This window comes from Macaca nemestrina, chromosome 5, assembly GCF_043159975.1.
Source record: "Macaca nemestrina isolate mMacNem1 chromosome 5, mMacNem.hap1, whole genome shotgun sequence".
NCBI lineage: Eukaryota > Metazoa > Chordata > Mammalia > Primates > Cercopithecidae > Macaca > Macaca nemestrina.
The window spans coordinates 74,691,268-74,718,386 of record NC_092129.1 but is presented as its reverse complement, the minus strand read 5'-3'; the positions used below and the strand labels follow the sequence as shown (position 1 = coordinate 74,718,386).

At 41.5% G+C, this 27,119-nt stretch overlaps 1 protein-coding gene across 5 annotated transcripts in view; it reads left to right on the top strand.

The window, feature by feature from the left end:
- The window catches only part of LOC105478723 (NADPH oxidase 3), a 101,822-nt gene that overhangs the window by 44,784 nt on the left and 29,919 nt on the right, over window positions 1-27,119 (top strand). For all 5 annotated transcript variants that reach the window (XR_985408.2, XM_011736319.2, XM_011736318.2 and 2 more), the window contains 5 exons: window positions 822-951; window positions 6,106-6,198; window positions 8,142-8,395; window positions 14,355-14,517; window positions 26,148-26,294. Coding sequence is in view for 4 of the 5 variants with exons in the window: in XM_011736319.2 (XP_011734621.2) it covers window positions 822-951; window positions 6,106-6,198; window positions 8,142-8,395; window positions 14,355-14,517; window positions 26,148-26,294 (787 nt within the window). In the remaining variant the exon portion in view is untranslated. The remainder of the gene's footprint in view (window positions 1-821; window positions 952-6,105; window positions 6,199-8,141; window positions 8,396-14,354; window positions 14,518-26,147; window positions 26,295-27,119) is intronic.

The window sequence follows — 27,119 nt, the reverse complement described above, 5'->3', positions numbered from 1 at the left end:
GATTCTCAAAACAGATCAATGCCTTTTATTCACAAACACCTAGGAACCAAACAATTTCCAGATTCCCTGACCTTGGGAAAGTCTTGGGCTTTGCTGTCTGTGCACCAAGGAGGAACCCTAGGAGCTTGTACCAAAGCGACTTGTCAAAGGCCAGTCAGGAGTGCACTCATGGCAAATAAAATATAGAAGGATTATAGGACTCTTTGTCCAGTGCTCTATTCATTAAGACTGCCTTCTTTTTCCATTCCTAATGTAGCAATACCACCTTGAAGACACACTCCATTGTGACCTATTCTGACCGAGTCAGACGCTGGCTTGCTGGTGGTCACTAGGGGAAAAAATACCATTATTCTGGGCACTTCTTTTGACTTCTTCACCTGAAGACTTCTAAGCACTCCAAAACAACCCAACGAGGGTAGAAGTTAAATAAATCTGCAAAAGAACCAAATAGTGCAAAGTTAGCCAATTAGCCCAAATCAGCAATCAGGACAAGATGAAACCTAATTAAATTCAACAGTCTACAAAAGGATGTGTTCAAACAATTTCCCTTCATTATGAATTCTCTAATATAGACACTTTCAATTTAACACAGGATACCACAGAGGGGCACTTCTTTTCTGGGATCTTCAAAGTTACTCGAAGCTTCTTAAATGCTTATTTTGAAAGAAACTGGGGGAAATGAATGACAGCCTGAGTTTCAAGAACTGGAAGTGATATTTCCAAGCTCACTGTAGAATGTATATCTGTGGGATAACAAGACTGCTCAAAATCAGTCTGACATTTTGGTTTTCTGTTTTGTTTTGCTTTTCTTAATTAACAAGTCGGATTGTTCGAGGCCAAACCCAGGACAGCCTCTCTCTGCACAACATCACCTTCTGTAGAGACCGCTATGCAGAATGGCAGACAGTGGCCCAATGCCCCGTGCCTCAATTTTCTGGCAAGGAACCCTCGGTAAGAATGAACCCAGGAGCTTTTAAAAATAAATGTCCCCGCAGTTAAAATATAGAGCTTTTATAGGCTTGGAAAAAAGAAATTACATTTCCCCACTAGACAAAGCCAACTCTTTATTAAGTGTGCTAATGGAGAAATCAAGTTACAGATAATTTTTAAAGAGGTTTACTGCCAAAAGCACTATGTTCAGCTTTGAAATGTATTCTTCTACTTACCTTTAAATACTAGTGTCTGATATTGTGGGAATTCATAACAGCACACTGATGTCCCTGGAGGGGTCAGCCTTGGGCCTCACCACCCTTCTCTGTGCTCCCGCATCCTTGGCCACCTGTCCTCTGCATAACTGCCCCTGCTCCCAGTCCGAGAATTACCAGCACTGCCGCTCAAACCTAGATCCATGAACAGCCAAATGAGGCTCAGGCCTTCTTTATAAGCTTGCCTTCTTCCTTTCGACAAATTTGGGGATCAAAAACTTAGGGTGTCAAATGCATTTACTTCTTGCTCTAATTAAGCTCCTGTAACTGAAAAAATGATGACGTTAGCCAAGAAGATACTTAATTAATTTGTGTAGATGACAATGTCCACAGATCTGAAAAGTCAGATTTCCTGGGTAGGTGGTAACCATTACAGTTGGTAGCGTAGGTAAAGAGAAATAATATTCCTATCTGGCCTCCTCTGGTATCTTAGAATAGTGCAAATCTTTGGGACAACCAAGTGATGCTTGAAAGAAAATAAATGCAGCTGGCAGATAAAAAGTAGGAGGAAATAAGAGTCCAAAAATATGTAACTTAAAACATGGAATAACAGGGTATAATATATATAATTGATGAAGATTTGGGAAATTAAGTCATCAACATATGAAGAATATAAGTGATTGCATTGTTTAAAAAAAAAAAAAACCTCAAATATATTAAATTAAGCACTGGATTTTAAGGGTGAAAGTACTAGCAGGAAGGTTTTAAACCAAGAGAACCGGAATAGATGTGCCCATTAGACTGTGGTTCTTTTAATGGCCAGTATAGATTGTCTCTGTCTTAAACTCAACTCTCAGTAGCCACTATCCAACCTGCATATTAATGAGGAACATGAATACCTCTCTAAAATTTTCAGCTACAGCGTCTCCATAAAAAAATCAATACTCCCCCACACCTCATGAATACAGACCAGGACCTGCTCCCAGCAGCATTTGCTGGCATTAATTATCATTAAGAGGGGGCCTTACTCGTCTCCCTCTAACTCTCCCCTGCTCCACTTCCTTGCACACCCAAACTCAGGGTGTCACTCTCTCCCATTGTTTGTAATGGATCCTGAGTCAAAGCGTGTGTGGGCTATGCAATTACCGCTTGGCTGAACCGTACGATATTCTCTCTGATGTCTTATAGACACTGAATCCGAAAGGCATCCCAAGGACAAGGAAGGGTTCCTGCGCTTCACTGCACCACACCTACTCGGTCTCTGCAAAGCTCCATTTCTCCTTCCTTGCCTCTCTTAACTCAAGGCGTTTTCACGGTGCTCTGATCAATAGAATATGTATCATTTCTCCTTCAGTGGTGCACTGTTCCCAATGTTAGGACAGAGAATGCTTTGTACCTCACCTCGTATAAACGGAACTGATTAAAGAAACCAACTATACCCGGCAGTCCCCCCTCCCCTGCTTGTCTCAGTCTCCCTTTCCAGCCCAAATGCACTGAGGCATACAGGACTCCAGATTCCTGGTTTGCTTCTGATGCAATCCAGTCTCAAAAGATGCCTGGTCGTCCTAGGCCAAAGAAGCACTTTATGTCATTTAACTACAGCATCAACTAATCGTAACCACAAGGTTGACACTTTGTAATTACTAGGGAAGGCTGTGAGTGGTAAAGGAGAAAGCCCTGACCGAGGTAGAGTCAATTCAGCGAACTTTCACTGAGTGCCTAAGTGTATTGCTTGGCAATGCACTAGACAGGATTCAGAGACGTGGGACCTGCCCCAGGAGATCTGATTGTCTAGAAAAAGAGGCTATTCATAAACACACACATAAAATAAAATCAAAGCCAGCATGTTCTTATTTTCTGGTAGGAATGAAAAACCAGGAGTGAAAGTGAAGGAAACAAGTTTCATTATTGCTGCTTTTGAATCAACATTGTTTTATTTCTATCATAAAATACTCACTGTAGCGTGACTTTTTGAGTATTTTTTGGAGAAGAAGAAAATAAATCCAAGAAGCCACGAAATATTTTAGCATTAAGGAAATTTAGATACTAAATAGTTCTTCCCCATTATTTAATGGCTGAGGAAATGGAGGTCCAAGCAGTTTCAGTGTCTTACCTATGGTCACAAAAGGCATTCCCAGTAAAGCCACATCAAAGAATCAGAGCCCTTAACTCTGTGGCCGTGAACTTTCTCCTCCACACCCCACAGCATTCACTGTAAATCTCCAGCTTCCATAACCCCCATTTTGTCAGCACTCCGCTGCCAGCTACAAGTACATAGCCCCAACGTTCTATTTATCTCTGTGAATAAAGCCATAGTGTTTAACAGCTTGGAGGGAACTTAAATCATAATCTTCTCCAGCTAGTTCCCATTTTACAAAACAGGAAATTGTGAACATAATAAATCCCAAGATGTGCCTAGTGGCACAGAATGAGGGGTGGTGGCCCCAAGGACAAAATCAGGTCTTCAGACACCCAGCCCAGCATCTACCTTGGCACACATCCCTCTTGCTCTGAATCAAGGCCTCCTTGTCTTGATTTACTCTTGTCTGTCCCTGGTATCACTGCAAGGACAGTTCCCTAATATTCATCCCTGGCCATCTCTCCCTCAGGCCCTGACTTCCAGGGGCTCCAGGCACAACACAGGTAACCACACTGGCTACCTCCTCCTGGAGCAAGGGATATACTCAGGTTGAGATGGAGTCAGGGATTAATAGCTTACATTCTCCTACCTGAACCATGGAAAGAAAAATAATCCATTACATTTTATCACCATGGAAAATATCAGAGACCATGTCTGATTTGACATCACCAAAATGAAGTGTGTGATGCCCCCAAACTCTCTAAAATGGGTGGGGAATATTATTTGTAAAAAAATATATGAAGACTGTGAGTGTCTTTGCAAATATCTCTTTTAGCCCACATAGAAAGAACTGCCAGTTCTTGCTCTCACTTCTGTAAACATCCAAAGCAGTTCTCAAAAAACTTTCTGGTTCATTCAAGCTTAAGAGACCTAAGGATTCCTTTGCTTGGCCCAACCCCGTGCTTCCCAGGGACGCTTCCTAGTTTCCCTTACTCTGATCATCTTCACCACATCATCCACAGCATAGGGGGACAAAAGGCTTATTCTCTTTGCTATTCCGATCACATTGCTGGGCCTCACTGAGGCAGAAAAAATAAGTGGGTCAAATTACCTTGTGTTGTCCCCATCGATCTAGCTTTTATGAGGCCAAGAGTCCCCCAGGAAAAAAAAAAAAAAAAAAAAAGCAGAGATGGTTGATGTAGTTGAGAAGAGGGACCACGCAAAGAGACCCAGAAATCAACAAAAAGAAATAGACAAAATGAGAAAGTGGTGACTCAAAGGAAGTAAAAATAATGCTAAAACGCTTGTGACCCACCAACAGAAGAAACGGAGCCAGACGACTGGTCAGGGAGCACTGAGTAACGGGTCATTCGGTGAGGGGTGGTGAATGTCTGAGTTCCGAAGATGAGGCATCCTTCCTGCCTCCCTAGATACTATTCAAGGAGTAAGGGGGTGGATTTAGAAAACCTAGGAGGAAGTGTAGGGACACATGAAAAGGCTTGAGTTCTAGCCCTGGCTCTCTCTGGTCCACTTTGGACTCTCCAGGCAACTCAGAATATCAGGATTTTCCTTCTTTTAATTCTAGAAGAATTAGAGGGTATTGAATGTTCCCAATACAAAGAAATAATCAGTGTTCGAGATGATGAATAGAGTAATATACCCTGACCTTATCATGATACATTATGTGTATCAAAACATCACTATGTACCTCGTGAATATATACAATTATTATTTGACCATTTAAAATAATAAAAATTATAAAAAGAAAAAAAAGAATTAGAGTAGATTTCCAAGACCGTTCAATATCCTAAAATTCAATGAGTTCATGAGTTTCTAATGTTTTGGAAAACAAGCCTCAGTATCAATTTCAGGGCAGGACAGAAAGGACCACGATAATATGGCAATGCACGTGGGAGGTAGCCTGAGATCCTGGAAAGAACTCAGGCTGGGTAGTCAGGCGTATCTGAGTTCACATCTCTACCAGACACCTTCTTCCCTTTATGACCTTGGACAATTTGGTTGATCTGACTGAGTCTTAATTCCGTCTTCTGTAAAATCAAGACAATACATATGCCTCATGGGATTGTTCAGTACAAATAGAACTCTTCGAAATTTGTAACTTCCCATCCCTTCCCTTTTACTGAGGAAGACACCTTATGTTGTACAGAGCGCCTGATACAATAGCCTGCTGGTAAACTGATCATCAGTAACGCACATTATACTCACCAAAGGTTCACATAGCATCTGATTTAAAAAGGACATTTTCACCATCACAATTCTCTAGACAATTATTGAGCCTTTTGCTGTGATTAGATAAACTTAAATTTAAGGTGTCAGGAAACTAACTTTATATTTTACTCTATATAACTCTGTGTGTGTGTGTGTGTGTGTGTGTGTGTGTGTGTTTCTGTGTTTATTCAGGCAGACCCTCTAGTTGTGATGCATTCTTGGCCCAAAAAATTACTATTTGAGATTTTAAAATGCAATTTCTTGTGTCCTGTGTTGGGTGAGTAATGTAGCTTTGACTTTGGCTTGAGTTTGGGAGCATTTATGACCCTATCATATGTAACATAAACATCAATCTGCTTTTTTATTTCTTTGCAAATTCAATTATTTCTAATTACATAAAGGCATCATTGATCAAGTAAGCATAAAAACCAATATAGAAGAATTTAATCTCTTAAATAAGCTTGTAGACTTCAAGAAATAATTGAATGTTATAGTATATAATACAAGGAGACATCTTTGTTGTTGATAACTGGCCCAAAGTTAAAGGAAAAATGTCTAAACCCCGTCATGTTTTATATTGATTTGGTTCAAATTGAAAATATTTGGATTCTATTTTCATTCCTTTTTCTCTCTCTCTGCTACTCTCTGCAGGCTTGGAAATGGATTTTAGGCCCTGTAGTCTTGTATGCATGTGAAAGAATAATTAGGTTCTGGCGATTTCAACAAGAAGTTGTCATTACCAAGGTATGCATGTAGCTTTATGTCTGAATAAAAGCCTGAGTGTAGATGAAAATTTTTTATTAGCCCAAGTTTTTAATTTGCCATTTTTATTGCAGAACTGTCTGTAATTTAGAGGCTCATCTTCTGTTCTAATAATTGCTTGTATCCTGAGCATCTTTTAGTGTGACTAATTTTGCTGAAGACAGGGATCAGGGCTCTAGACGGTACACAGAATTCTGATAAAGGTTTATTGTACAGCACTGGAATGATCCGCTTTTTCTTTATTTTGGTTTCTCTCTAGGGTGAAATGCAAGGGGAGTGAGTGTGCTTTACATGGGTCATAGTGACTTGAAGGATAATCACTTCCTTCACCAAGTAAAGACACAAATTTTGCAAACAAATAACATTTTCAAATCTATACACTCTCGCTGGGGACTACCAAGCAGAGGAAGGGGAAACAGTCACCATAAGGTTCAGAGCAAAAGGGACCACTGTGAGGAAGAAAAATGGAGAGGAAGGATGAAGACAGAGTTCTACCCTCATGAGCGGCGTGCTCCTGGTAGCATTTTTCAGGCTTGCTCCCCATTCTCGCATCTCTACATCCTCACAATGTTTACCTCTTGCTGGAGGAAGCTGGGAAGGGATAGACCAAGACCAAAAAAATGCATGCCTAGGAGAGTGAAAAGGTGCCAAATACTCTCCCCTAGTTTTTGAAATGTCCAAGAAGAAATTCTCCATTAGCCAAGCCTATCCCACTTTGCCAATACAATTTTAACAGAATCCTGTATCTCTGTAGCCACCTTCATGAAAGCAGATGTATAGAAATTGCTTCCTGTTTCTGCTTTAAGCTGTTTCTATGTTGCTGTTTTTAAGTTAAGCACCAAAGGATGTCAGGCTGTATCAAAAGCCAGACTGTAAAACTTCTGGAAACCTACTCGAGCTGTTACTAGGGAGACCATTTAACCGCAGTGTCAGAACAGATACCAGTAGGGAGAGGGAAAACTTAGAACCAATGATTAAAGTGCTGTGAAATTCTCTTTTGAATGGAAAAATACTGTCACAGTATCTAGATGCTAGATTTTGTTCCCTTATACCTCTTGTCACAAAAGAAGACGGGAGGGCCTGGAGAGATTTTTCAGGAAACAAGATAGAAATCTAAGAAGGGAAATTAGCTCTTTCCCTCTGATAAGCAGCAAGTCATAAAACTTTTATAAACACTACTAGAAACCTTGCGCAATGCTTCCCTACATCTAAAACTCACAGTGGAGTCAGGACATGGGATAAGACTCAACTAAAAAGAAAAGAGTTTGAAGGTAGACTCAACTAAAACAAGAAAAGAGTTTGAAGTGAGTTTGAAGATCCTTTTTCACTAAGCCTGAAGAAATAAGAGGGTTAATTCACAGGACATTGAGACAAGATGCAGATCATTGGAAAAGCTAACAAAATGTTCCTAGATGTTAAAAACCCAGAGCTAATATGGTGACTATTTTAATAACCCTAAGCATAATAATATGCAAGCTTCTACTCTCTTGGGTCTGGTTGACTGTGCTGTGGAAAGCCTGGCCATTTGACACATGGACTCTAGGCCATGTCCATGCTGGGCACCAATTGCACCTGGGTACAGCTGTTTCGAACACCGCCCTCTGTAGCAGAGGAGCATCATTCTTGCTGGAGTTGCAAACACAGATGTGAAAGTGGTGGCACAAGTATACATATGTAACAAACCTGCACGTTATGCACATGTACCCTACAACTTAAAGTATAATAATAATAAATAAATTAAAAAAAAAAAAAAAAAAAAAAAAAAGAAAGTGGTGGCAAATATCTTTGGGAGCTAATAGCAGATGGGATATATAAATTACACCTGAAACAAGCTCATCTAAAACTGTGAACACCTTTGATGGAATGAAAGGTGTTTCTTTATTATTTTGAGGACAAAGGCAATCCACTCTCTTGCTCTCACGTAGGTGGTAAGCCACCCCTCCGGAGTCCTGGAACTTCACATGAAAAAGCGTGGCTTTAAAATGGCGCCAGGGCAGTACATCTTGGTGCAGTGCTCGGCCATATCCTCGCTGGAGTGGCACCCCTTCACCCTTACCTCTGCCCCCCAGGAAGACTTCTTCAGCGTGCACATCCGGGCAGCGGGAGACTGGACGGCAGCGCTACTGGAGGCCTTTGGGGCAGAGGGACGGGCCCTCCAGGAGCCCTGGAGACTGCCAAGGTTTGTGCCCATCTCTCTCATGTATAAATCGCAATATTATAGAAAGTAAGGTATCTTAATGCATCAACATGCCACCAGATTCAGCAATATCTTTATTAGATGGTGAGTTTGAGCCCATGTTCTAAATTTGAGAATGTATATAAAAAGTATAACTTTGTAGACTTCTAGGAGACATACATCTATTTCTGTAAAAAAAAAAAAAAAAGAAGAAGAACAGAAAAAAAAAACTAATGTTCAGCCAAGAGAGGGTGATCCAGGAAGGGGCTTTCTCTCCCAGCTCCTAAAGCATCACCTGGTTACTTCTATGTAGCCTGCAATGAGTCAGACAACTCTAGGCATTTTTTTCTATCACAGTCTGAGTTTTTTTTATTATATTTGTAAAGTCGGGTCTTCATAACAAGGATGCTATGTTTCTGTGTCCTCTTCTTATAAAGACCCTAGTCATATTGGATATAAGGGCCCATACCACTCCTGCATGGCCTCATCTGAGCTTTATTCATTATGTCTGCAATCCCATTTCTAAATAAGGTCATGTTCTAAGTACTGAGGTTAGGACTTTAACATGTCAATGGGGGACACAACTCAACCCACACCATCACTCTATTCAGAAAAGCCTGGGCTCACGCCTGTTATCCCAGCACTTTGGGAGGCCGAGGCGGGCAGATTACTTGAGGTCAGGAGTTTGAGACCAGCCTGGCCAACCTGACGAAACCCCATCTCTACTAAAAATACAAAAATTAGCCAGGTGTGGTGTCACGTGCCTGTAATCCCAGCTATTTGGGTGGCTGAGGCAGGAGAATTGCTTGAACCTGGGAGGCAGAGGTTGCAGTGAGCCGAGATCACGCCACTGCACTCCAGCCTGGGCGATAGAGTGAGACCTTGTCTCAAAAAAAGAAGGAGGAGGAGGGGGGGGGGGAAGGAGGAGGAGGAGAAGGAGGAGGAAAGATAAAGCAAAAGCGTGGGCACATGACAGAAGTGCCAATGTAAATGACCACTCCTTGGCTCTGTTCAGTAAACAATGGCTTCAGGTCACTTCCCACTCTTCATGCAGGATTACCCAAAAGCTTACAAAGCACACATTTGGGGCTCTGGAATAACAGGGACACCAAAAAAATGATGAGAAAAACATTTTTGGAAGAATTTCATATTTGAAAAGAAGCATCAAGAGATTCCTACTTCTGCCATCCCTGGAGGGTATCAGGAACTACCAAGAAGCAGCCACTGCCGTGAGCACTTCGGTAGGGAGCTTGGTAGAGACACTTCGAACGGAAGTTCCTGAGGGCAGGACATTGTCTTTCCTCCTCGGAATCTCCGGTGCCTACAACAGTGTCTGACGTGCAGTGCATACAGAGGAAAGATTTGACAAAAGAATCAATGAAGCCCTGGAGCCAATATGGATTCGTTATCTCATTTAATTTGACAAATATTTATTGGTGACAAACAAGGTACCATAATAAATTTGAGACACAAAATGTAATCAGCTTATCATCCTGCTTTCCCTCTTTTCATAGGCTACTGAGCTGTAGCTGCACCGCTGGGCTTGGTTGTATTTAGTGGGTAGGAAGAGTCACAGGCTTCCTTTCAAACCCCGATCCTCAAGAATGGTATGATGCCAAGCCAAGTAGAAACATCATCTGCTCAATCCAGAGCCCCAGATCAGACGACAACACCTGACTATTTTCTTTTTTATAGTGGAAATGAAGCAATGTAATAAAATTTTAAGGTTCAGAGTGCAGTGCAAATGCTTAAAATCAGACATAAAAGTAGAAGCACTGCACAACACCCCACCCTCACCAACCCCCCCAGCACACACACACACACACACATACACACACACACACATATATATGCAGGGCACAGTATCTAACTGCTTTCTCGGTCCCTGCTCTCCCCTTGGCAACGCCAAGGCAAAAGGTTTCATCCTTTTTGCTATCTGGCTTCTGCCTTGTGTGTATACATTTATCCGCTCTATCAACCACCCTTCCCCTTCACAAACTGGATAGCATTTCAGCCAGTCCCCCAAGAAGAACTCGGTACACGTTACTCAGTAGCTGATATGCTTTCTGCCTATGGAGTGCATCGCCAGCTGCAAGGCCCAACAGGATCCCCAGGGCCTCCTTGGGCTCATCTGTTCCACCTCCTGCTCCCTCCTGGGCTTAGCTCTTCCAGCTTTCTTGTTGTTCCCACACACTGAAAATGTAGTCCTCAGTGCCTTTGCCATTGCTGTTCCCTCCACCTGGAATGCTGTTCCCCACATCTCTGCTGGGCAGCTTCCTCTCTTCCTTCAGGTCTCTGTTCAAATGTCTCCTTCTAGTGAGGCCTTTCCTTCCCACTCCACATGAAACAACCCCCAGCAGTCACTCAATCGCCATGATGCCACATGCTGACTTTATTTTTCTTTATAGTACATACCACCACCTGACATGCTAAATATTTGCTTGATTGTTTGTTTACTGTCTATCTCTCCACACTAGAATGGAAGCTCTATGAGAAAAGGGGCTTTGTTTGGTTCACTTTACCATTCCCAGGGCCTAGAACAGGCCCTGACCCTCAGTCACTCAGTAAGTAATTGTGGGCTCGATAAAAATGAGTTGTCATAAACAGAGCTGCTTCCCTCCATTCACTAATTTGTTTCACCCTCTGCCTCTGTATGTGTGTAGGCATATGTATTAGTGGCAAAGCCTTCCAAAAAACTAGAATTTGTTTAAATCTTCAACATACAAAGAATCAGGATGTTATTGGACTTCCTTGGATGATTTTACAGTTCCCCACTGTTTCAATTTTGAATTAAATTGACCATATTGGGGAGAGCACTAGATCTTTTTACTGCTTTGGATCCCAGACAAATTTAATCCAGCCCCTGGAATTCATGAGTGAGAAGCCCAGGAGGAGAAGCAAGCCCAGAAAAAGAACAAGGAAACCTCTTCCTCTAAGCCCAAGAAAAAGGGAGAGAATGTGAGCTCTTTCAAAAGACTAGACCTTCTGAAGGAAAACAGAGGAATTTCTCAGAGTTGATAGCATTTTCAGCAAGTTATCCTGTGCCCAGAGCTGGGGGCTGCAGTGTGAGATGAGCTGGGTTCAAAGCCCAACTTTGTGTATGATCTTGGAGAATGTATGCAACACACTGCCTCAGTTTCTTCATCTGTATAATGAAGATGATAATAATGGTACTCATGGCTTTGTTTAAGATCAAATATAACAGTCCATAAAAACACTTAACATAATACTTCGCACACGGTAAGTGCTCAAAGAGTTAACTACTATTATTATTACCAAGATAAGAATGGTCACCTACCACAGAGATAGCAATGGAAGTGTTTATTAGAGGAGTAAATGCAGTCAGTTCAGAGAAATGAGATTGGAACTTAATGGGGTAGGGTGGGGTGCTGCTGAACTATCCAACAAGGACTCACAGGACATGGATGCAGGCAAGACGAATCATTTTCTGAGCAGCATTGTTAGGAACGCTGTGTCTGACTCAAGGCAGGGATAGCTGCATAAACTTGATAAACAGAAATGTGTGCAAAGGAAGCTGATTCAGATTGTCAAAAATCTGGAGAAATGGAGAAATTTGGGCCCAAAAAAGAACAACTGGGGTGTCATGATAGCTATGATCAACTATTTAAAGGCCTGAGATGCAAAAAAGGAAAAAGATCTGGAATGTGCTTCTCAGAAAGGCGAAAGATGAGAGTTGTCAGAAGACAGATTTCAGTAAGACACGAGAAAAAATTGTCTAATACTTAGAATTGCCCCTAAGTGGAACAAGGTGCCCTGCAGTTTAACATCGGAATATGATCATCTCTCAGGGATGTGGCAGGAGGATTACTGTATTAGCAGGGAACGGAGACTAAATACTTTCTCCTGTAGCTTTGAGTTTCAATTCTAAAGATGTAGAAATTTGTTTATTGTATATTTCTGTGGATTTCTTCTTTGGATTTAATTGATATCTTTTTAAATCAGTGTCAAATAAATCCCTAATACGACTGATTCTTTTAAAAAAATGAACAATAAGACATTTTAATCTATGTACAGGGTTTTTTTCTCTCTTTCTCTCAATTTCCTTTATCTAATTATTTATGGAATAATCTACAGTGGGCTAAGATACTAACCATTTCTGGTTAATGACCTTTTATTTTTATTCTTCCATTTCCATATATCAATATGTAATAAAGCCTTATTAATTAAGATTAACTTGAGGAGAGTTCATTTGAATTATTAGGAAGTCTGGCATATAGAACAGTTTAAAATAAACCCAATTGAACTTTCATGAACACATAGTAAAGCCCAAATGGGCCAACCACCGGTGCCTTCAACAGACACCCCTTAGGGAATGGTTATGAATAACTCAGAAACCTTTTAATTAGCATATCTTTGTTCATATGTAAATGTGTGCTTTTGGAATAGTTGAGGTTATTGAATACATTCTGCTGACTGAAATATTTTAAACATTCCCTTTACAATGTATTCAACCAATTGTTATTGAACAACTTCATGTCAGAGAGTGCTGGCATTACAGCAGTGAGCAAAGAGAGCCCTGACTCCCACTTTCCTAGACCTCACAGCTCTAGACAGACATCAATCAGATCATGCACACACACCAATACATTGTAAACTTACAGCTGTGATGAGGACTATAGAGGAGGGGAACATGTAGCTATAAATTATATAAGAGGGGATTTAACCTAACCTGAGGGGTTCAAGAAGGCTTCCACAGGAAAAGAATGATTTGGATAAGACCTACCAGAGGAATAACTATTAACTAACTAAGGAGAGAGGGAAGAAACTGGAGAAGATGCCAGGTGCAGAGGCTCACGCCTATAATCCCAACACGTTGGGAGGCCGAGGCGGGTGGATCACGAGGTCAAGAGATCGAGACCATCCTGGCCAACATGGTCAAATCCCGTCTCTACTAAAAATACAAAAAAATTAGCTGGGCATGGTGGCACGTGCCTGTAGTCGCAGCTACTTGGGAGGCTGAGGCAGGAGAATCACTTGAACCCAGGAGGCGAAGGTTGCAGTGAGCCGAGATCGCATCGCTGCACTCCAGCCTGGAGATAGAGCAAGACTCCATCTCAAAAAAAAAAAAAAAGGAAAGAAACTGGGGAAGATTATTCCAAGGGAAAAGGGTATCATATGCAAAGGCCCGGTGGCAGTAGGGAGTATTGTGTATTTAATATTTTAGGAATATTAAGATCTCACCAGAGTGAAAACCAGTGATGAGAGATGGAGAAGAATTCAGGGGCCAGCCTACATAGGACCATACTAAGGACCCTCTTATTTATTCAGTGAATATACCTTATCCTTATTAAGAAACATTTGCTAAGCAAAGAAAAATACCAGTGCTACCCAAGGCCTAATTACCACAGATTTTGAGTCAGTATAATCTAAAATAATGGGTTTTAGAAGTTCCACAGAACTGACAAATGACTTCAAAATTATGTTTATTCCAAATGAATGGCTTCCGTTAGACTAAAATTACATAAACCTACTAAGATGTGTGACCAAAAGTAAACAGGGGAGAATGATACTAGGAAGAGGAAAGAGAAGCCTGCTAAGCTATCTTGATGCTTCCAGATTTTTCCCTCTGATGGCAACTGGGGTGGAAAGGGAGATGGCTCTTCCAGCAGCCTCAATAATACTTGGAGCCAAAACAAGCTTCTAAGAACTGTAAGGAGAGCATGCCACATGGAAGAGGCCTGAGCTATAGCGAGAGATGTCAGGCTTTGTCCTTCTATGAACAGTGCCCGGGCCAGGACAACCTGGTTGTCTCCCAATAAGGCAGAGCTGGAAATCCTCATGCTAACCCCAGGCTCTCCAAATAGGGCATTTCAGGCACAGAGTCAACCTCTGCATGCACTGGCAAACATGTCCTATAAAAAGCACCAGCTGCAGATGGTTTTGGGTTCACGAGCGAAGGTGTTCTGAAGGTCAAATAGGCTGCGTTTCTCTGTGATTCCAGGCTGGCAGTGGACGGGCCCTTTGGAGCTGCCCTGACAGATGTATTTCACTACCCAGTGAGTGTGTGCATTGCCGCGGGGATCGGAGTCACTCCCTTTGCTGCTCTTCTGAAATCTATATGGTACAAATGCAGTGAGGCGCAGACCCCGCTGAAGCTGAGCAAGGTATGGAAAAATCATTAGTTCACCCTTCCATGGATTAAAAGGTTCAATGTCCTTATATCTACCATCTGCCAATTCTTGGGGAGGATTTTAATTAACTATGAGGGATAAACTCGAGGATCCTTAACTATACTTATGTTCTTAAAAATCTCCACTCAGTATTACATTTATGAGTAGGGTTATGTCTAATCTTGTTAAAGATGACAAGACATAAATTTTATTGCTTCATTGCCATTACAGGACATGTAATTGCTCATCTCAATAAAATATGGACAGGCTGCAAATGGCTATGTGACTGGGTGGCAGTTTGCGATATTAACAGGCAACCTCTCCTTAGTCTCTTTAGCTTCAGACTGTGGTTGCAAGTGTACAATTCGATGTCTTCCTATCGTGGACCCAGTCCTAACAAGAAGCCACAATTGAGATTTATTGGCCACCTTGCTGTGGGGTGGCCATCCCGCTCTGAATCTCCCTTTTGTCATTTCTTGTATGTTTTACAACTAGATGCCTCTAGAATTTCTTTCCCTCCTTTGTCATATCTAGACACTCCATCCAATACTTTGACCCTCTTAGGACCAGCAGCAGGCACTAGAGGAATGGTAGGCAAGGAGCCCTAATAACCCAAAGCCGTGTGAATGCAGGAGGAGTGAGGATGGCAGGCGAGCTTGGTGCTGGGCCCAGTCCTGCGTATCTTCTGTGCTTAACCCTTTGTACACAGTGTCCTCAGCTATCAAAGGGAGATGCTTGACTTAACCACCAGCTTTCAATGCGTAAAACAAGGGACATCTGTCACCTGACATGAGCCGTAAAGAGAATTCTGTAGTCAAAGGAACTTAAGCAATGCTTCTGCAACATCACACGCTGGAAGACATCATCTACTAGTCATTAAATACGTTCTGCGGAGTTGGGGCGCAGTGACTCACACCTGTAATCCCAGCACTTTGGGAAACTGAAGTGGGAGGATCACTTGAGGCCAGGAGTTTGAGACTAGATCAGCCTGGGCTGCACAGTGAGACATCATCTCTACAAAAAAATTAAATATTAGGGAGTTCAAGGCAGTGAGCCATGATCACACCACTGCACTCCAGCCTGGGCAACAGAGCGAGACTCTGTGTCTAAAAAACAGTTCCGCAGAAAAGAACCTCATTCAGCTTTGTTTCATCTATCTTTCCCAAGGTTATTTAGCCACAGAACCTTTCCTCACCTAACACCTGTCAAGAAATCGTATTCTGTGACGCATCCCAGGCAATGCAGGCCAGAAGATCTCTAAATTCGGGTCTCTGCCAACTAAGAAACAGGAATTAGCTATTTCCCAAGTTTCCAAGTGACAGGTTCTTGACATACATTTTCTCATCTGAATTTTTTAATCTCCCCAATAACCTTATAAAGTAAATAACACAAAGCCTGTTTTCCAGATAAGGAACCTGAAGCTTGGAGAGATTAAATTGATTTTCCTGAAAAGACATGGGTAATCAAAGGCAGAATCGGGATTCAAACTCAGGTTCATCTGGCTCTTTCCGTGACAAAACCAACACATGGTAGATGTGACCCCAGCTCCTCCTGCAACCCTAGTGCAATATTGTAGGAAGACCATGGGAATCGGCACCTGAATTTTGCTGTTATCAAAGAACATGCCTGATTCCACCCTGACTGAAGTACTGCCTGCAGTTCACCTCTCTGAGCTGGGTTTCCTGATCCACATAATGGAGAAATAAGAATCCATATCCAACAGAGAGTTTTAATGCTAAATAAGACAAATAATATGAAAATATTACTATAGAAATGTGTGTACAGAAATATAAATGATTATCTAAATGCTGATTATATCTACCAAAGATATAAATAGGTTACCAGTACTACTACTACTAACGGCCTAGATTTATCAAGCACTGACTACCTAACAGGAAGAAAACTGGGCATTTTACATGCACTATCTCATGCCATCTTTTCATCGTACTTATCATTTTCATTCCCATTTTACAGATGAGAAAACTGAAGCTAGATCACAAAGCTAATAGAAATGATAGAGTCCTCTTACTGAATGCTCATAATAGCTCATTCAGATAGGTAATATTCTCAATACTGATGAGGATCCTGGCACACAGAGAGCTTAAAAATACTAGAACTAGAGTCTGAATCTAGATCCTTTTGGCACCAAAGCTCATCTTTCCTCTACACCGTAATATATTTAACAAAGCAAGCAAAACAGTGACTGGGATATTTGGACCTCACAGCAGTGCTTTGTTTTGGTTCGTGATGATTTCTCAGCCACCCTAAGTTCTTCCTTCCTTCTTGTTGCCTACCAAGTAAAACCCGCTTAGAGAGGTGGCTCGCTGCTTCATGGTTTCCATGACACTAAAAGTCACTTTGCGCTTCACAGGAAGATGGTGGTGGATAGCGTGTCTCACTTTCATTCACTCACTAATCCAGCTAATATTTCAAGTCCTGCTCAGAGGCATGCAAAGTCTCACTCTCATCATACCCAACTCACAATCACCTCCCCCTTCTCTTAACCTCCACCACTTCTTTGCTGCCCTCCTGTTATGTCACATGTCTTTCCTGCATTAAGATTTGCAAAATAATCTTATTTTCTCTAACGGACTGTGAGTTCCTTGAACATAGCTTCTCTGGATATCTTTATACACACACATATATATATACACACACACATATATTATGTGATAACTATATATATAGTTAAAATATTGAATAAATCAATGAGTGAATAAATGTCTCCATGTCCAAAAAGAATAAACAATGGCTTCTGTATACAATTTTCTTTAAAATTTAAGGGTATTAAGATTTTGTTTATGTAACCAAAAAGATTATTCAATGATTTTTACTAAATTCCAATTATTTTACTAGGAACATAGAGGAAAAATCTTATAAGAACCCCCCAAAATCTTAAAATTCATACAGGAGCCTACAAAGTGTTAATACCACCTCCTTTCTCAGCATTCCATTGTCATTCCTGGGCTCTGCTTGTGGGGTTTCTCAAGGCTTTCAGCACTGCAGTCACCACAAAACCATAAAATAGGGACATTGATTTCTATTCCAAGAAACAGAAACCGTAGAGTCAAAAATATAAAAGCAATGTTTTCATCGCTTATAAAAATGTGAGGGACTATTTGGACACGACTCAGCTGAAAATAAGGGCAGAAATAATGTCATGTGGGAGAAGGGAAGCTAAAGTGTGGGATCACAAACTAACTTAAAGGCCCTAATCTCCTAGCTTTGCATAGGACCATGAAAGTCAGTATCTGTACTTCGAGTGGAGACGATTGGTCCAAAGTCACCCAGCTGGTTCACCACTGAGTCAGGACCTGAGCGCGTGTTTCTGATTTTTGCTTCAAAGCTCTTTCATGGAAGAAGTGAGGTTTTCATGCTATTGGAACTTTAGGCTGAAAATTACACTTCAGATCCAATTCCTTCACGTCTGCAGGCATGAGAACAGGCTTAGGAAGTTTCTCTCTTTTAAAGCAACTTTGTGTTGGTTTGAGTACAGCTATCGTTAGGCTTATGTAACTAATATTTGTCAGGGCTACCCACATGCCTTTGAGATATAACGACTACCCCTTCCACTAAACTGTCAGCGTCTATATAATTTTTTAAGTGCAGCGCAGAGCAAAGCAGTACGTATTTATCTAACGGTGTCTTCACAATTTTAAGTCTGGACTATAGTTTTCAGATTGTCCTCTTTTGTAATAAGGAAGGAAAGGAAAACTCACATAGGCATTGAGAGCTGGAATTTTAAGCTTAAATGGTTAACTGCAATTAGGTGTGATTTTTTTTTCCTCCATGTGTAAAAACACTGGTTGGCATTAAGGTATAGATTTTTACACACAAAACTCAAGTTGCAAGTCTACAGTAAAAAATGGGCACCAAAGTTTTCTCAATTGTCACCATTGCAAACTAGAACTTCTTTACCCTTCTCCTCTGCTGCATTATTCTAGAAAACTTCTTTTTTTTTTTTTTTTTTTTTTTTTTTGAGACGGAGTCTCGCTCTGTCACCCAGGCTGGAGGGCGGTGGCCGGATCTCAGCTCACTGCAAGCTCCGCCTCCCGGGTTCACGCCATTCTCCTGCCTCAGCCTCCCGAGTAGCTGGGACTACAGGCGCCCGCCACCTCGCCCGGCTAGTTTTTTTTGTATTTTTTTTTAGTAGAGACGGGGTTTCACCGTGTTAGCCAGGATGGCCTCGATCTCCTGACCTCGTGATCCGCCCGTCTCGGCCTCCCAAAGTGCTGGGATTACAGGCGTGAGCCACCGCGCCCGGCCTTATTCTAGAAAACTTCTAAGTAAAACGCAGGAGCATAACCAATAAGACGCCTGCCACTTCCTTAGTGGGAAGCGTCATAGGTAGTACTTTCCATTTGAAGCTGATGTCTTAAAATCTCTATGTTTGTAAGTACCTTTTATTTTGAAAGATCTGAGAGAGGGCAGGGAGTGGAAGGGGAGGGGGAAGAATGGGCAGGAGGGGATTTCCCAAGAAGGCAAAATAACAAGAAGTATAATGATGGCTTGCTGTGATGAAAATGGAAAAAAGTTGTAATACATGAAAGAAATATTTTCAACAGAAGTAAGAGCCAAACTTCACGGAGTTGAAGGCAGCTGAGAATGCTGTGCCCTTGTGGGATGAGGGAAGGCTGAGGGTGGTTGAGAATTCTCTGTGATGCAATATGGAGGAAGCTGAATGCTGGGGGCGAAAAATGCCCTCTAGCGATAAAGTCCTCCACCTCCTGCCTAACAGGTATGATTAATTCTACATCACACTCAATTTGTGAAAAGAGCTCTTGAAAAAAAATTAGGATGGTTTGCTTGTGCAAACTGTCAAAATGATGAATGAAATAGGTGTGTATGAATGGGGAGGGAGGGAGAGGATTGCTGACATAAATAGATTGGCTTACACATTTTAGTTCTCCCTAATATCACAGCTGTGCAGTCAGAACTGAGAGAACTGCCAACTGCAAGATGTGGTGCGTTTTCTTAACTGCATATGTAATCTTCAGACTGCAATACAATAGATTATACAAAAACTGAGATAATCTCGTTTCTTCATAAATTGTCTTCCTTCATCAGCTCCATAATATATATCCATGATAATGGGTATTTACAGTGTGTCCCATGCAAAATGGCCTTTGGGTTCTTAACCTAATATAATAAACAGATAATTCAAATAAAAAGACAGCATGGGCCAGTGGGAACAAGGGAAAGAGGCCAAAAAAGACAAAAAATCCATACTCTACTAAAATATATTAATAAAACACAGGAGGGCCTGCTCTCTTTTCTAGTGAATGAAAAATGCATTTAATTTAATCTGTTTACTTTGAGAAATTATTTACTTTCCCTTTCCCTCACACTGGAGCTCTGGCTACTCCTGGAATTGATCATCTCCACTCACCACCAAGATTGCTGCCATCAGTTGGCCTCTTTAAGAGGGGCCATGCGCACCTCTCCTAAAGAAACGTGTGCTTCTTGCCTTTCCTTAGAGGGCCTCAAAAGGCCTCAGTACCCCATCAGCCCTCATTGCTCTGTACAGAAGTGATCAGTATTAATATTTTTAATATCTTAGTCTATTAACCACAGATTCCATGACTACGGTCTTCTTGTAAAAGAGTCCAATGAAATACACAAACGTTTTAAAAATCTCCCTTCACCTCCCTCCCCAAACTAAACACCTCCCCAACTTTGCTCCCTGAGAAACTCACCATTAAACAGTTGAATATGTCTCATTCCATTCCTTTTCCGTGCATTTATATGCATATACCTATACACATTTATGCATAAATAGGTGTGTGTGTGTGTAGAAGGAAGAGGAAGTGCAATTTGTTTTGTTTTTCATTAAAGCATAACTTGGGGCACCTTCAGTGTCAATACCTGATGATCTATTTCATTTTGTATGGTGTCTTTAGAGTATTTCATAGTGTGACATATATATCCATAGTATGGTAGGCCACAATTAACAGAATCATTCTGCTATTAAAGAATGTTTCAGGCCAGGTGTGGTGGCTCACTCCTGTACCAGCACTTTGGGAGGCCGAGGCAGGCGGATCACCTGAGGCCAGGAGTTCAAGATCAGCCTGACCAACATGGCAATACCCCATCTCTACTAAAAATACAAAAATTAGCCAGGCGTGGTGGCAGGTGCCTGTAATCCCAGCTACTCAGGAGGTTGAAGCATGAGAATTGCTTGAACCTGAGAGGCGGAGGTTGCAATGAACTGAGATCGTGCCACTGCACTCCAGTCCCAGGGGACAGAGCGAGACTGTCTCCAAAAGAAAAGAAAAGTATGTTTCAGTTGTCCAATAAGGATTATTAACTGTAATTAGACCAAACCGAGGCCCAAAAGAAATCAGTCCTCAGCCACAGGGCAAAGTAGCAATATTGTCGTGAAATAGTTAACATCAAGGATAATGACATTCAGAAAATGTCTTAAGGATGAAAAATGATTCACAAAGCCTGGTCTTGGCCTTATAATGGTTCACCAGAAAAACAATTTTATAATTGCATCACTTTAAACTAAAGTTTTACACATTAGGCAGGCTTATCATTAAGAAGAAATATTTCTTCTTTTATTTCTTCTTATTTGTTCTTGTATTAATCCAGGATTCCCTTAACAAAAACAAAATAAAAACCAGGACAATAAGAGTGACCATTTACTGAGTAGGTAATATATTTTCTAAACACCAGTCTTTATCTTTTCATGGAGAGAAATTCTCCTTTTGGAAAACGGTCCTAATTCTCCCTCTATGCAGAGTTTCTGTCATCCTGCTGGTTTCAAGCTTCTGTCTGTTCTGTTCTTTCTTTTGCCGTGTGGGATACAGAGGCATGCTGCCCAGCAAGAGGCAGGTGGCACTGCAAGCCACTGCCCTTCTCCTTGAGGAGGCGATGGTCATGGTGGGCCCCTGGCTCCCTGTAAAATGCCTCTAGGCTGGTTTAGTACACACCGAACCTGGTGAGGGGCTTCCCTTTCATGGAGCACGTCTTCATGATGAATGCTGGGACTCTGGTTCTGTCACTGGTGCCAGAGGTCAAGTCTGGCTTCCCTTCTCAGTGACCAGGAGTGACCAGTGGGAACACATGCCAAGCAAGGCGCATCTCCTTCTTTGCTCTATAATATATTGTCTTCATTCTTCATTCTCTAAGCTCCTCCAAATGACAAACAAGGATAGCAACAATAGCAGCAAACATCTTCTGAGCACTTACTGTGTCTGCCAGACGTTGCGTTAAATGCTTCAGTAAAACATATCCTTTCATCCTCATGAGCTATTGTTCTGTGTTTATTGCCATTTTACATACGCAGTAATCTAGGTTCAAGTTAAGAAACTTGTGCCCAGTTGCACAAGTTATCTGCAACTTCTACCTGCATGGTGAAGCCGGCAGCAGTCTACAACAGCGGATGGATCTCATAGGCTCACAACGTTGAGTTGTTGTACCATGCTACACTGTATCCTAAATCTGTATTCTTGTGTTAACTTTCCTCGTTTAGAGGGATTCTGGGCCATAAATAAATACATACGTAAATAATTTTTTTCTGTTTCATCCTCTGGAAATTGACTTTGGATATAAAGACATACAGATTGTGTTTGTGAAAGGGCCCTCTGCCTGTGTTCATGGATATCTATTCAAGATATAGCACAAGCTTTGGAGATACAATCGCCTAAAAGCATCCAACTTTGATTGGAGAGTCTGAGTTCTCCTAGTAACACAGACTGGTAGTGCTTCTCAATTCATTTTCTAAAACTGTTTATCAAAATTTAGCACAGTTGCATTTCCTACTGGCCCCAGACCTCTTTGACCTGGTCCCTATGTGCTGCTGAAGAATTCTTAAAGAGAAGCCTAGGCTTGGGAAAACATGAAAATGAGAAGGGACACACAGAGAGCCCAGCCTTGTGACCGTCACTCAGACCCAAGCCCTTTGCAAATGGACATGGCTGAGTTTGGGCTGATCGCTAGTGCTTGGGAACGATGTGACAGCTAAGGTCTGTGACAGGCCACATGCACACAGAACCCCTCAACCTCATGACACAGTCCCAAAGGGGTCTCCCAAAACATCTAGACATCCACTATATCTACAAGAATGTGGCTGGGCATGATGGTTCATGCTCGTAATCCCAGCGCTTTGGGAGGCTTAGGTGGGTGGATCACTTGAGGTCAGGAGTTCGAGACCAGCATGGCCAACATGGTGAAATCCCATCTCTACTAAAAAATACAAACTTAGTCGTGCATTGTGGCACATGTCTGTAATCCCAGCTACTTGGAAGACTGAGGCAGGAGAAACACTTGAACCCGGGAGGTGGAGGTTACAGTGAGCCAAGATCCTGCCATTGCGCTCCAGTCTGGGCAACAGGGAGAGACTCCCTCTCAAAAAAAAAAAAAAAAAAAAAAAGTGTGGGATGAGTCCTGTAAAAAAAATAATAATTTTATTACTATGAAAGTTCAGAACTTTTGTTATTTTACTGAGAATGACTTTCTATTTAATAAAATCTTTTAAAGTAAACTCAAGTATTTTTGGTCTCTGAGATCAGCCATGGAATTCTGAAAAGGCATGCTTTCTACAGGTAGCTGATTTCAGGGTTGTTTTATTTTTGGAGACTAAGGTGGAGTGAGCATTGGAAAGCACAGATCACAGAGTTATAGCCTATTGTTTGGGATACTTGGTCTGTCATTGACCAGGTCCTTTCTCATGGGTGAAATGCAGAGGTAGAACTCTTATGTCCCTTCCCAGTGAGAGTCCCCCACCATTAGAAAGATGAAAGAAAGTCAAAGTAAATACCTTTTGCTTCTGTTCAAAGTCCCTTTCTTTCTTTTTCTGCCTGAAACACTTCTACTGAGCCTATCCATTTTTCCTCCATAGCCTCTTACACCAAAGCTGCCCAGTGTCACTTACGAGTCAATTACGGAGGGAAAAACACACAAAGCCATTACAAGGAAGCAAAAAGTATAAAAGGCTTAACAAACCATAAGAACACTGACACGCAGCTAGGCCACAAGAAAGTAAGGATGGATTTCTATTTGAAAGGATAAAGTTTCATGTACGGAGGAAGCTAAGATGGGGATAGTTTTCAAGAAAGCATGACTGGGACTAGATTTGAAATTGGAGGATTTTTTTTATAAAGCAAATGTTCTGGTTTATCATCCATCTATGAATCTGTTTTAAGCATGCTCCTTAAAAAGTGAGAAAGAGAGAAAATAAATCAATGATATTTGCTCTATGCCCAGTGCCATACTCTGAGATGAAACAGACTACCAAGGCCAGAGAGGAGGGGGTCGTGCGTAGGTGAGCACCTTGTTAATTCGGCCAGTAGATTTTTCATTTCCACCCAGAGCAAAGCAAGGCAAAGTGAGAGCTAAGGTTTTCAAAGAGTAATTTGGATTAGGCACTACACAAAGTGAAAAGAAAGCAGATAGCAGTATTCATCACCAACCTCGAATATAAAATCTGCCCCTAACTGGCCTCCTTTCCTCCTCCCTCACCCTCCATCCCCTGGTTCTGTTCTCAATACAGCAGCCAGAGAGATCCTGCCACCTGCGGTGAACAATGGAACTCCCCTGCTCGCCAACTCCCTGTGCTTTCCTGCCTCAGAGTGAAAGTCAACAATGGACCCAAAGCCCTACAACGCTATGGCTCTCCCAGCCCACCCCTCGCCCGTCTCCTTGCTCTCCCTGCCCTCTCTGGCTTCCGGCCACACGGGCCTCCAGGCTTTTCCTGGAAAGGTCTCACTCAGGACAACTTCTCACCATCTGCAGAGCTCTTCCCCTAAGCATTTGACTCCCTCGCCTCTTCCAGGTCTTTGCTCCAATGTCCCCTTCTCATGAAGAGGGGACATGAATCTCCACGAACTGAAGGTTCGTGTCCATCCATTACTGATTCAACAAATATGTACCGAATGCCTCTTATGTCTCCAAACTGTTCTATGCCTTGGAACTATAAAAGTGAACACAAGAGGCCAAAAACAAGAAAGGGCTCAATGAGCCCCCATTTGACCATTCGACTTAATATTGCAACACTTCCTAGTCCACCTGGGGTTTCTGCATGCACTTCTCACCATCTGACATAGCCTATCTTCTACTTACCTATCATCTTCCTTCTCCCACTAAGATGCAAACTCTAAGAGGACATCAATTTTTTTTTTTTTTTGGCCCTGTTTTGTTCACTTGTATAGTTCCAGAGCACAGAAAAGTCTGGACAGGTAAGGAAGCATTCAATACATATTTGTTGAATCAGTGAACGAATGGATGAACCTGAGCCCCTTGCTCATGGGGATTCACAGGGCGTCACCAAAGGGAATCCCTGCTTCGCTCTGCCTGGAGAGGCTGTGCACAGATCATCCCCAGGAAGAAATAAGTGTCAGGAAAAGAAAGGCAGCCCTGTCTCTTCCTGAGAAAAGAAGGTCTTTGCGCTTAGAGACTGAGGGATTATTTGTCCCAAAATTAATATCTTAAGTCCCCTTGTGAACAGGAGCTGTCCAACAAATATGTAGGCCTAATTCTTGAAAGAAGAGGCCTTATTCTCAGTATCTTTTACTCTTACAAATAATTAATATTATAAAGTCCTGCCTAAACATGAAGAGAATAGACAAGATGTTTAGCTTTGAAATAAACTCTTTCATTTTTGTCTCATGAATTTGATCTATTAATTAAATCTCATTTATATCTCTGATTATATGATTGTGAGCTTACAAGCTGGCTGGCAGAGAGGGAGAGAAGAGAACATTGATCACCACATGAGGTATTTCCTGGTGGGGATTTACCAGGCAGCAGGTGGAATCAAGACCAGCCCTCATGGATATTGTTAAGCCATAGAGATACCTCTTTGGGGAGAAGGCACAAGAGAGAGAGGTGTGGGCAGCAAGGGGTGGGAGTGTGAGAAAAATTGGGAGAATTAATAGATTTCTCTCCTGTGGTTTCTTCTAGATGCAATTATTTGAAACTCGAAGCACAAAAACTAAGCTTTTATTTTAGCAAACCCGAACTACTTCTTGTCACATGCCATTTGCTTAACACCGAGAGTTAAAAAAATAATTCTTCCTAGACATAATTTCATTATAGCAGTTGACACACAGGCACAGCCACCACCCACCAGCTTTCTTGGACACTGATATGTTTCACTGAGAGGAAATTTCTGGCCTGTGTGACTTGATTCTGAAATTACCATAATCTCCACTCTCCAGAGGCCATAGCTAGTGAAGTGGATTAGTGCCCAAGCCTTTGGGGTCTCTGGAGAACAAAGTTCAAATCCGGAGCTTAGGTCATAAGTAAAGATGAAGGGGTTGGTCTAACGGTTTATCCCCCTTTGGGAGCAGTGAAAGGCACAGCTAGTTATGATTATTAATCTTGTTCAGAAGCAGCACAGCCAGAAATGTGGTGAGTTGATCCTCATCCAGAGAAACTGGCACGGCCCACAGGTTCCTGACTCTCTGAATTCACTGTGGGCTTTTTCAAACACAATGTGAATTTTTTCTAAAGAAATCACAGTGTGACTGTTCACTGACCAAAAAAAAAAAAAAAAAGCATGTTATTTTGCAGAAGTGCCCATTTGGGCTCAAATAATTTGAGGGAGATAAAGTAGTCTGTGATTATCAGCACATATGAAAAGAGGGATAGATCCGTTCACTTGCCTTCTCTCTTGACAGGTGTATTTCTACTGGATTTGCCGGGATGCAAGAGCTTTTGAGTGGTTTGCCGATCTCTTACTCTCACTGGAAACACGAATGAGTGAGCAGGGGAAAACTCACTTTCTGAGTTATCATATATTTCTTACTGGCTGGGATGAAAATCAGGTACTGATAAGACTCTGAGAATAAGCAATATTGCTTAACTCATCTAATAGCAACGAGAAACAATTTCAATAATGAGCTATGTAGCACTCTGATAGCATGACAGAATTATTTTTGTGTTCTTAAAAAGGAAAGGAGAGTGAAATAAAATCAGATTAACAAGAGTGATTCAAGTTGTAACAATCAAAGAACCAAAAAAAGAAGCCACAGTTAACTTGCTGAGGAATAGAAAGGGTCAGACAATGGAAGACAATCCAGAAGTTGGAAATCCCAAATAAATTTGCATTTGTCCCTTTAAAAGTGACATCAAATGAATAGTACTGATTGGCTGTATCATGTTGTTGAGTTCCTGACTGGTTCTAATTCTGTGCCTTGAGCTGTTCAGAGTTAAGCAAAAAAAGATTCCTAGGTGTTTACAGTCAACATTTTGTATTGTCAAGTATGTGAGCATCCATAGAAAATAATTATTATGAATACGCAATTTGTCCAGAGTTTGTTCTCTTAAGGTGTTCTTAGAAATTGTGTGCATGTATGTTTATTTACCTAAGATCAAGATGATCTTTTGTTTTGGCAGGTGTTCTGCAGTACATTGTATTAATGAAACATTAAGATTGAATTTACCGAAAATAATGTATACCAAAATATTGACTATGGTGGTATTTCAATGTTGATACTCTTGAATGATAACTATTACATTGTAATTCATTTTAACTCCTCAAATATGGGAATTAACAATGAAGTGATTACTAGGTTACACAATATACATTCTAATCAGCAGCTATTATTGATATATACTTTTAAGGAAAGTATATTTGAGCCTGGGAGATT